Source organism: Centroberyx gerrardi, chromosome 15 (genome assembly GCF_048128805.1).
Source record: "Centroberyx gerrardi isolate f3 chromosome 15, fCenGer3.hap1.cur.20231027, whole genome shotgun sequence".
Taxonomy (NCBI): Eukaryota; Metazoa; Chordata; class Actinopteri; order Beryciformes; family Berycidae; genus Centroberyx; species Centroberyx gerrardi.
The window spans coordinates 29,478,787-29,491,005 of record NC_136011.1 but is presented as its reverse complement, the minus strand read 5'-3'; the positions used below and the strand labels follow the sequence as shown (position 1 = coordinate 29,491,005).

General features: G+C 46.2%; 1 protein-coding gene across 1 annotated transcript in view; it reads left to right on the top strand.

The window, feature by feature from the left end:
* Positions 1–12,002, top strand: part of mmrn2a (multimerin 2a) — a 52,689-nt gene extending 40,687 nt beyond the window's left edge. The window contains exons 8-13 of the mRNA XM_078288651.1: positions 2,569–3,008; positions 3,600–3,851; positions 4,205–4,666; positions 5,291–5,648; positions 6,437–6,982; positions 9,597–12,002. Coding sequence (XP_078144777.1) covers positions 2,569–3,008; positions 3,600–3,851; positions 4,205–4,666; positions 5,291–5,648; positions 6,437–6,982; positions 9,597–10,003 — 2,465 coding nt within the window. The 3' untranslated portion in view covers positions 10,004–12,002. The remainder of the gene's footprint in view (positions 1–2,568; positions 3,009–3,599; positions 3,852–4,204; positions 4,667–5,290; positions 5,649–6,436; positions 6,983–9,596) is intronic.
* The last annotated feature ends 217 nt before the right edge of the window (positions 12,003–12,219 follow it).

The window sequence follows — 12,219 nt, the reverse complement described above, 5'->3', positions numbered from 1 at the left end:
GTCACTAGATACAAACACTGCAGAGGAAGAAGAAACAAACAGGGGTGAGTTTGATTTCAACCACCAAACGCCCCCGCAGCCCCCCGCAGCCTGCAGCTTCCCGTCGCAGCCTGCAGCTTCCCGTCGCAGCATGACCTCACTGTACCGTGACCTTTGGCCCCTCCATACCGCAGCATGTGGGACGAGGAGGGGAGGGGTTATCTTCTTCTTCTATGGTTTGAGTTTTTTGGTCTTTGCAGTGTCGTTAAGAAAACAGGTTGTGATGAAAGAGGCCGAGATCACAGAGACCTGTGTGTGTGTGTGTGTGTGTGTGTGTGTGTGTGTGGGGTGGTCGTGTCTGGACTTTGTCTACAGAGGAGAGTGACAGGGACCAGAGAGACCTGGGGCTAAACCTGTTGGAACACACACACACACACACACACACACACACACACACAGAGGTCTCTGTGATCTCGGCTTCTTTCATCACAACCTGTTTTCTTAACGACACACACACACACACACACGTGCATGCATGTAAACACACATGAATGCATACGTGTGTGGTGTGAACACACACAGGAATGAAAAGGGGGACACGCACGCAAACACACACACACATACACACACACACATAGGAACCGTCTCATCGTTGAGGACACGCACATTCACACACACACATACACACACAGTCACACAAGCATACTTGAGAACACACATAAATGCATGCTCAGATGTGACGCACACACACACACACACACACACACACACACACAGGGTGAAGGATGGGTCTCTCGGGGCCGGTAGTCGGTTGTTTCTGGTCTGAAAGGGAACCGGTTCAGTTTCTGCCTCTCCCATAAACACCGAGTCGAAAAACAAACCAAGCGTCCGAACTCAGCCGCTATTCCTGTCCGCTCGGCTCCTGCCTCCGAAAACAAAGAGTCGTTGCCGCAGGCGACCTCGCGGTGCGGCCCGAGCGGGAGGCCGGCGATCCGGGGGAATTAGTGTCAGAAATGATACGAGCCGTTTGTCTCCAGGAGAGGAAATGCTCGGCGATTAAGGGGATTTTTACAGTTTGTTGTCGTTTGGTTCAGGAGAGTATGGAGCCGGTGTGGTGCCAGAATACACACCGACCCCGGGGGGGCGTTTGTTTTCCAGCTCCGCTTCATTTGTTGGTCGTCTGAAACGCCCCGGGGGCCGAGTGGAGCGATGTGTTCTTGCCTGTGAAGCGCTACATGTGCTGAGATTGCGTGGGTTTGAACCCGAGTCACACTGTTTACCTACGGACATGCATTTACATTTTGTCAGAGGGGGGGACTCGAGTCACATGACTTGGACTCAAGTCACAGTTTTAATTGCTTGAGACTTGACTTGATGCATGAAGAGAAGACTTGAGACTTGACTTGACTTGGGTTCTGGTGACTTGGGACTTGACTCTGACTTGTACTTTGATGACTTGAAAAGGTTTCTAAAGTCTTGACTTGAGATCTTGTGTTTGTGTAAATTACTTAGATTGAAAGTGATGAGATTTGTTCCAGCGGACGACTGAATTTAAATTCTGTTTTCTGAATTTGTATGGAATGATTGAATTTATTGATTATAGAAATCAAACTCATGATGCTCTTACCAAGTTTTTATCCTATTAAAACCATATTGCACTGAAAAGTCCTAGATATTTAGTTTTCTTTAAGATATTAAATTGATACTGGACTCTTGATTTGTTCTGACTTGACTTGCTGTTCTACATTTAGACACAGCTGTGACCAAAGTTGACTTGGTCACATCTCTGCATTTTGTACATTTTAGTCAAAACAGGAGATTTAATTGTGAATTTCACATTCTAGTCATTTATCTGAGACTATATTTTCTGCGCTGTGGAGGCAGAGTCTGTTTGCTGTCAGTGAGGAAAATATAGACCATAATGAGGTAAATATTGGACTGTTGGAGCCACAGTATAATCGTTTGGCTACAAAACACTTGGATTATGCTGCATGAGCTGTTTGATAGAGAAATTTGATGGACGCTTTTTGCTTTTTGGAGCTGTAAAAAGAAGAACCCTGTTATAAGTTTGTGAGAAAGCTGAGGTGGAGCTACGGGGGCGAACTCGCTGTGTGTTTGGTTTTTATACAAACTTCAATGCAGTTTCCACTGACTAGTTACTCGCTGGATTTTCATTTTGAGGTGAACTCTTCCTTCAAGACCTTCCCTCCTTTACAAAAAAGTCACATGTGATTTGAAAGCACATGTGCTTTCTGGACACATGTTGGTTTTCACATGTGAACAATTTTTCTCACTTTGTATTCTGACGTCACGTGACAGTTTTCACTTCAGATGTAAAAAAAAATGCAATTTCTAGATAAAGAGGGTTTTTTTCCATGTGAACTTTTTTTTCACATTTTCACCTGCCATTAGATCTGTCAATATTTGTTTCACATGTGAAAACTTCATTTCACATGCAAAGAGACATTTCGCAGGTGAAAGTGTCAATGGGAAAAATATGATAACCAGCATGTGTCCAAAAAGCACATGTGCTTTCAATTCACATGCAGGTTTCCACATGTGACTTTGTGTCTCTGCCCTGTGTTTCAGGTCCAGATGAGGTGGAGGCCGGCGCTCTGCCCTACCCAGACCGCCCCTCTGCCCTCCCCCTGCCCCACATGATGGCCCTGGTCATGTCCCAGCTGCAGCCGGTCCTGGAGGGCTTCAACCGCAGCCTGGAGCACCTGAGCCGGCAGGTAGGGGAGCTGTCCCGCGACGTGGCCCAGCTGAGGAGCAACCAGCCGGGGGCGGAGCCGGGGGCGGAGCCGGCGCCGAAGGGAGACGCCCTGCGAGGCCTGGAGCTCCGGGAGGAAGGAGCCGAACTGGACGAGACGTTTAAACACATCGAGGAGGTTCGCAGGCAGCTGGAGAGCCACCGCGCCGACATGGAGGACAGGCTGCACTCCCAGCATGCCATGCTGCACTACAACCTCACCAGCTTCAAGACGGACATCGACATGAAGCTGAAACGCAACCAGAAGATGCTGCAGGTCAGTGGACGACTGGGGCAGCTCTCACTTCCAAAAGTATAGAAAATAAAGCCATTTATTTGAGATGAGTATTCTTCAAATAACAATCATGGTACTATTGATAGGAAGAAGAAAGAGACTATCTAGAGAGTTTTGTTTCGAAATTTCTGTTTTGTTTCAAATGCCAGAATGGAGCAATGAGACGCATCATTCACTTAAGTTTCATGGAAATCAGATTAGCAGCATCTGAAATATTGTGCAGACAATTAAACAAATGTTGTGGCGCCCCCTTTAGGCCAACCAGTGTAATTTTGAAAATGCAGCAATGGAGCAATGGCACGCATCATTGTCCAGACAGACGGATGGACCAGGGTCGATCCATAGTCCCTCTCCTGATTTCATCATGGGGAACAACTAAACTAAACTAAACTAAACTAAACTAAACTAAACTAAACTAAACTAAACTAAACTAAACTGAACTAAACTAAACTAAACATTCAAAGTGCTTAGCAGCAATGCAAGTATGATAAACTGATCCCAGTTCAACACTCAATTAAAGCCATCTCTTATAAATTCTAAGACTAAACTCAAAGCCCCCGTCCCTGATCCCAGGTCAGCCTGCAGGCCATGAACGCCACGCTGGCAGAGATGAAACTGGACCAGGAGCAGATGGCTGAGGATCTCCAGATAGGCCAGGCAGAAGATCACCTCTCTCCTCCAGGAACGCCCCCTCCCTCCCCGGCTCACCCCCCTCCCTCCCTGCCTCCCCCCTGGCCCCAGCAGCCCCAGCAGCCCCTGGACGCCTCGGCCCTCTGGGACGCCATCGAGCGTCTGGACAACACGGTGGTCAACAACACGGTGACGGTGGGTAAAACAAAAATACCTCTACCTTCTCCTCTTTTTCTCCTGGGTTTCAATTAGTTTTAGTGTCCCATGATGGTCTAAATGCTGTTTCAGAGGCTTTTCCACCCTGACAAAAATAAAATTCCAGGGAAAACTCCAACTCAATGCAGATTGAGTCTTCTTCCATTGTATTCATCTTCCGTGTTCCCAAACCTCACAAGATCATGTCGCCACAGAAGTCGCGCACTGTCGCACACACAAACCTCACCAGGTTTGGGAATGCGGAAGCTGAATAGAGGAAGACTGGCATGAGGATGAGTAGATAATGACCGAATTTAAATTTTTTATTTTCTTTAACCTCATGTGTCTCCCAGGTGAACGGCCTGGTGGAGGATGTGGATGTGACCTTAGGGAACATCCAGGAGCTGAGGAGGGAGTTCAAGGGCCTGGAGGAGCGAATCGCCCAGACGGGTCGGAACAGCCAGATCCAGTTCATGGAGACGGGCCTGGAGGTGGAGGCGGCCAAGGTGACGGTCCTGACCCGGGTCAACGAGCTGGCGGGGAACCTGAGCCAGCAGGGCCAGCGGCTGCAGGAGATGGACAGCGACGTGGACTACCTGTACACGGCGTTCTACAAGAACTCCAACTCGTCTGGAGACTGCGACTGCAAGGTGCTGAAGGCCGCCATCTCTCAGCTGGAGCAGGGCGTGGCCAACGTAACGGAGCTGGCCAATGAGAACCGGTTAGCTCTGGACGGGAGCAGCGACGCGGGGGGCTGGGACGAGGCCAGCGACTGGGAACCGGCGGTGGAGGCGCTACAACATGGCCTCCAACAGGTAAGTAAAAAGAAAAAGCGATCTAAAACTTCAGGTTTAGGTGTCCGTCCCTCAAAATCAAAGAGTTATAAATATCCTTGCATAGCCATTCATAATCACCCTGACGAAGGCATTCATGCTAAAACAAGTGTACAACTTCTGGGGCGTCCTGGAGGTTCAGTGATCTAAGGCGCGTACCGTGTAATTGTGACATCCTGGGCTCAAATTGGACCCAAGACCTTTGTCTCATGTCATCCCCCTCTCTCTCATGTCAAAAAAACAGTGGGGAGAAAAGGGGCTACCAAAGAGGCACAGGGTATATAAATCAAAATAAAGGGATTGGAAGCAACATCAAAATATTTATTAAAGCTTCAACGAGCAGGTGAACATACTTTATATAGGCTGTAAACATGCAGTCTTTCCTGTCTCTCCTGACTCTGTATTGTCAAATAAAGCCAAAAATGCCCCCCCAAAAATAACCTTTTTAAAAAACAAAAGTGTGTGCAACTTTCTTTCCTGTGTGTGTCCACTTTCCGCAATTTGTCCTAAAAATTACTTTCACAAAATGGATGTATAGCATTTTAGAAATAAACTCTTTAATCAAGCATTATGATTACCATTCGCTATCATCATCATCATCACCAGGTGAAGGAGTCCCTGGCGTTCGAGCAGAGCCAGACCAGGACTATGCACCACAACCTGACCCAGCTGAGCGGCTCGGTGGCGGGCGTCCTGGCGGAGGTGTCCAGCCTGCAGGAGGCCGACCGCAGGCTGATGGTGGAGATGCGCCACCTATCCAGCTCATTCGCCTCCCTGCTGAAGGACGCCATCCGCCACAGCGACGTCCTGGAGCTGCTGCTGGGAGAGGAGGTGCTGGAGTTCATGGAGTGGCCCATCCTGGACCAGGAGGCGCACTCCATCCCAGTGCTGAAGGAGCAGCTGCAACACCTGCAGGAGCAGCTGAGCGCACACAAGCTCGACTCCCTGCAGGGCGACAGGCAAGGTGAGAGAAACACTCATTCATGCCTTCATCGACTCGGCCCGGCTGGGCTGTCTCAGAGAACTTTTTAACGTGTCTACTCCGATACTCCGATACTCCGATACTCCGATACTGTGATACTGTGATGTACGCTTTTGATACTGTAGTGAGCTTTTTTTACTTTTAGTTACTATAACCTGTTGAGGTTGCTAAAAAAAGATAAAGCTTGGTGCACAGCATATACTCTAGGTCAAGAGGTGCTGGAGACTGCAAGACGGTCATCACAACTAAAGCCACAAACTCCACGTGTGGTTGTACCCACCAGGGACGATGGATTCAATACAACAGAGGACCGCCATGCGCTGTGTGTTTCTCATACAGCTTGGATGAGCCTGATGAAGCTATGAAACGCGTAGCTCATGACGGTCTTCAATAAAGATCCTATTTTGTATTTAATCCATAGTCCCAGGCCCAGTGTGTGGCTACTACCACACATATGTGTGGAGTTTTTTCACTTTACCTGTTATGGACATTTCCCTGTTGCCACGCCAACGTGTGTTTTTCACTGCAAAGAAATTTCCCTATAGTCAGTAAGTAAGTAATGACGATGAAGGAGATATGGATCACTCTTGACCTATACCTGTCTACCTACCCACAACCTATCTACCTACCGACCGACCAACTTACCTATCTATTGACCTAGCTACTTATCGACCTACTGTTCTACCTATCTATCTACCTATCCACTATGAGGTTGTCTACATTTTTTCCATTATCTCAACCCTGCTTGTCTCCTTGTTTTCCACTCCCAGGAAGCAGAGAGGAGGTGCCGGCTGCTGACCAGCCCTCCTCCTCCTCCTCCCACCTCCCAGACGACTGGCTCCCCGGCGGCCTGACGAGGAGGAGCGGAGGTCCGGCCAGGGAACGCCAGCTCCTCCATCCCGAGGGCAGGCGCCTGGACTACGGAGGAGACGGAGGAGATCTGTGGAGCCTGGAGAAAACCGTGGAGGAGCTGGGGGTCAAGGTGCGGCGGCTGGAGGAGAAGCCCTGCCCGGCCGGCTGTAACAACAGCAACAACAACAAGGAGGCGGCTCCTGGTGGCGTGGAGGCCAAGCTGCAGGCGGAGGTGATGTGGTTGAGGAGGGGGTTGGAGGAGCACCTCAGGGTGTTCAAGAACGTCTTCATTAACGCCGAGGTGCTGGCGGGATCCGACGCCACGCTGGACCTCGATAAACTGTGGAACCTGGTGAAGAACAAAGACGGGAAGAGAGAGAAGAGGAAAGGTGCGGAGACGAAGAGAGGAGGGACGGAGGGATCCAATGGGAGAGGAAACCTTCGGAGCAGGAGGGACACATCAGGTGAGTTTGTCTTATTGAACAGACAAAAATCGATCAAAAGCAATTTGCAGTGGGTCCAAATGAGTATTGGTAAACGTCATGTGACGTAACGTCAAACTCACCAATAGGACCATTGGCCACTAAGCAGCTTCACTGGACTAATTGGGATTAAGGGGCTGATTGGGGGGTTTAGAGAAGTTCATATTTCTGGTTTCTAATTCACTTTCCCCTACCGGATTTTCCCAACCAATCCAGGATTTGAACCAGAACAGAGGCACAATCCTTCCACCTCCACCAAGAAAATGAACATCACAAATCATTTAAAATTCACACATTATTATTTAGTTAATTCAAGGATACTCGCTTGAAATGATAACATTTTCATATTTCCCAATTTAGGCATTTAGTGGACACTGTTACCCAGAGTGACTTACAGGAAGGGTAACAGTAAAATAAGATTAAATTCCTAGCAGGTTTGGGTTCAGTGTCTTGCTCAAGGACACTTTGGCAGGATACATGGCTGTTGACGGCCACATTTCGGCTGTTGCAGGGAATGAACCTGTGATCTGCTCTGTGTAAACCTCAAAGTGATGGATGGGACAAAGCAAAGCCAGTACCACCTCTTGGTAAAATCTGGCCTGGTATTCATCTTTTAAGTTTCTAAATGTAACCATGAAGTTAAATAAGATTCTGTTTTTAGCACCAAAACATGGTGTCTCTCCAACCCCTGAGCCTTCCTGCTTCTTTTAGTCAAAAAGGACTAAGAGAAGCAGGGAGGCTCTGGGGTTGGAGAGACTTTCCCGAAACCTATGATCACAGATTCAATCCCTGCAACAGCCATGGGTTCTGCCGAAGTAGCCTTGTATAAGACACAGAACCCTTACCGTACCTGGTCATTCACTGTAAGTTGCTCTGGAAAAGAGTGTCAGCTAAAAAAACACAACCTAAGATTACAGTACAGCCTACTGGGTTTAGAGATGTTTTAGACCACATGGATGAGTATAAATTGATTGAGCAGTGTCACAATTTTGTGTTGATGAATGCTTTTAGAAAAGGCCAATGCACATTTTAGCATTTGCCATCATCTAACTAGTCTGGTTTGTTAAATTTGAGTCAATGTCGCCTCCTAGTGGGTACAACCTCAATCGTTTTGAGCTCAGGCCAGAAGCTTGATTTACACGGGTCTCCTCAAATAACATATTGCCACTGTCAGGTGAAAACTTTGTATCTCCACAATGTCAACTGCTCAGGAACTAAGACAAACAGCCTTGTGTTTAGCTTGATGATGATGCGTTATCTAATGGGTTTTGAAAGGGTTTCATAAATCCAAGAAGCCAGAGAATTTTCTCAACCCACAGAGGAGCCTGTAATACTTCAACTGAAATAAACATATGAAAGTTTGAGGTTTTTACCGACCATGACGATATTATACCACGTTACCATGCCATAATCTTAAATATTACTAATATTACAATGTCATAATCTGCCAGATTAGGGTCTGAGTTTAATATTTTAAGTACCAAATCAGAGCAAATGTCTTTCTTCTGGCCCTACAATACTACCCCCTTTGGCTTTTGGATGCACTCTGGCATGGTAAACGGGGAATCTTGGTTGTATATGACCTATCCTAAAATGCATAAAGCAAATCTTGAGGCAGCAGGGTGGAAGATGGTTGCCCACCCTGCTGAAGTGTCTTTGAGCAAGACACTGAAGCCCCACCAGCTCCAGGGTGCTGTTCTGTAGCAACCATGACCTCAGACATTCCTCCTCTTACACAAGAAGTATAACAATATTATTTGTAGGTGTGCTTTATAGGTGACGAGGAGGATCTTGAAGGTAATTCTTGTCTTTAAGGGGTACAAGCAAAGAGAAGAGAACTTGAACTGTAGAACTGTATCACAAAGTCTACGAACAATTTTCAGTTTCAGTATCAGTTTTCCTCAGAACATCATTCACCAGTGGGCCACAAATGATTATTCTATGTGATGAGGTTACACTCGTGATTTCCATTGGGCCTGTACAATGGCAGACAGACAAGTGTAGAGAACTAACGGTCAGTGTTGTTCTTGAGACCGCTCTTGGGCTAAATATCAGATACAAGACTGTCGATACTTTTGCCCAAGCTTTCTTGGAGAGAATGAACTCTCATGAAAGCGAACAGAGAAGCATCTTTACAGTTTGAGATGGACTGTGGGCTTGACATCACAGGCGATCCGTTAAGACACCCTGTTGTTCATTTTCTGATCTGTTTCAACCGGCTCTGGACGCTGGACTGTAGCACTGTTTGGATGTGAGGCGGCGTTCTTGCAATGAATCTTAGGGCTTCCTGTTGGTTTTCGTTGCCCAAGTCACCATTCGATTCATCCTCGGGTAGCAAGTAAACTTCCAGGATCTTTGTCCGTCCTCCGTCCTCTGCATTCTTTTTGTTTTGGAACTGTGATTCGGCCGTTCAGATATCACTTAAAACGCGTCATGAGGACACAAGAATGCACAAGAAGGCAAACTGAGAAAGGACCTTGGTTTTGGTTTCTTGGAAGTTTGTTGTGCATCATGTGTCAATCAACAGACTTGCTGTATGGAGTACTTGGCAGGAAAGTTAACTGATCAAAACTCATGCTCTTCCTTTTCTCCGCAGGTGACGTTCCTGTCCTACCCAAGCTAGTGGAGAACCCTCTGCTGTTCCTGGCTGCGTCTCAACAGAACGTCCAGGACAGCGGCTTTTTCGTGCTTGAAGCGTCTCTGAACCGCGGCCAGGTTTACTCCCACACCGGCTCCTTCACCGCTCCGGTGAACGGGACTTACCTGTTCGTCCTCACCTTGGACCTGAGCCCGGGCCCCGCCCACGTCGGCTTGAGGAGGAAGTCTGGGGGCGCTCTCGCCTGCCTCCACCGGGAGGAGGTGACGGAGGCGGGGCCCGTCACCCGCCTGGGTCTCCTGGTCCTGAGGGAGGGAGAGGAGGTTCAGCTGGAACTGAGAGAAGGGACGCTGGTGAATTCACGGGACAATGTGTTCGCTGGGCTCCTGCTCCACCAGGCCACCTGAGGGCGCTGCTGGACGGGCAACTGACAGCCGGTCCAAAGACACTGCTCATAAACTCTGGGTGGGAGGGGCTTGTTGAGGCGTGAGGGAGTCCATGTTGTTGTAGGGAGTCAGAATTTGGGGTGAGATGCATACATAATGAGAATTTAACATTTGCTATATTCTATTTGGTGAAGGCTTTTATTTAAGGCACCTTAAACAGTACATGAGTGAATACGTCTTTAGCCTGGGTGGCTGCAGTGGGAATCAAACCCCCAACCCTGGTAGTACAGTGCCTTGCTCTACTTTTCAATCCATGTTCATTACATGGTTAGCTTGGAGTTTTAGTTCTACAAACATTTATTGGAGGCAGAAATAACCTTGTTGATAGAGTATAATATAATAATCTCAGTGGGCGGAGCCAAAGAACCACAGTAACATGGGACTGATGCCCAATAAAAAGGCAAGAGGTAAGAGAGGAGGAAGCTAATATTATGAAGCCTAGCGCTCTGCTGCTAACTGAAAAAATACAATCTAATCTAAATCCATACTAAATTGTGAATTTGAGCTAGCTAGTTAGCCTCAAACTAGCCGTACTAGCCTGTAGCTAGCTAGGTAAGATAGTTAGCCAGTTGCTGACCTTCCATCATCATGAAAAGAAGTCAATGCCATTTATGTTTTTTATTTATATTTTGACCAGAATTTCTGCTTTAAACTAAGTGAGATTATTTCTGCCTTCAGAGCAGCTCTGCATCTGAAAAATGTGGTAAAACTCCAACCTGCTGGAAAAGTATGAGGAACAAAAGTATTAGGAAAGGAATATGATTAGTCAACTTGTTATATGAATATGCTGTAACCATTGAGCCCAGGGGAATTGAACCCCTAACCCTGGCCTACATTTTCAGCTGTCTTGAATATCTTTTTTATTTTACCTGGTGGCTACAACATACTACTGTTTCATACGCTGAATTCTGATTGGCCACACAGATATCCTGTAGTCTCGTCCCTCAAACCTGGAGTGCTGATTAAGGATCAGCTTCCCAGCATCCTCGTATTGCCTTTTTTGTTGCAAAACTGACCACATATCAGCATCTCTTCCACTGCTGAGCTGACCTGCTTCACCAACCAGTTTCCATTTCTACTGGGAGGACGAGGAGGAGGAGGACGAGGAGGGGGGTATATAAAGGGATTAAAGGAACTTAAACCTGTCTTTACATTACTGTACATATTTTAAACAGAGCAAGAAAATAGCTTTATCTATGAAAGTGCAGATATAATTATGTAAAAATACTATAAGACACTGTTTATGCCAAGGAATTCTTAATAAAACCTTAGACCAATCTGTCTTGACTAAGAGTGTTTTAAGGAAGTTTTGCCTGTGCCTTGACAAATATTCCACACTTTAAATAAGGTGGAACATTACTATGTAAAGCCACCTGACTATAACTGACCATGAAAGTAACTTTATGAAAGTGCCATTATGATTATGCAAAAACATAAAACCTCGGTCCAAGAACTGTTGATAAATTCAATCTGGGTTGACTGTGTGTTTTAAAGTAAGTTTTACACGTCTCTACAAATACAACATCTTTTACATAACGTGGAACAATAATATATAAAGACTACAATTGACTCAAATTATGATTTTATCCACGAAAATATCTATGTGATTATGTAAAAACACCATAACACACTTTGTTTTGAGGAACTGTTGATAAAACCTTCTGGTAGACCAGTCTGGGCTGAGTGTCTTACAGGAAATATTACATCTTTTAAATGGGAAAGGGGAACATTTGTATGTAAAGTCACCTGTATGTGTCATGTATGTAAAGTGTCAATATAATTATGTAAAAACACACATAACACAGTATTTATGTAAAGGAACAAAATGGTCTGGCTTGAGAAAGTGTTTTAGAAGAAAGAAATGTGTTTTAACAAATATCACATTTGTCAAATGGGAAAAGAGGAACATTCTTATCTAAAATGTCACCAGCTTATAACTGAATAAAATAGACTTCTTTTATCTCCAGTCGTCCCTGTATGATGATGTAAGAACACGATAAACACTTCCACCAAAGCATTGTTGATTTCCATTTGCTGAGTCAATCGACGGCTCTACAGAAACCTTTTATTTTTCCAAGGAACACTCATGGAAAAGACTAGGAGCTCAGGAAAGATATTTAGATCTTTGAAAAACCTCCGTCCCGGCTTTGACTCTCAAGCTGCACACAAGCTCCTTT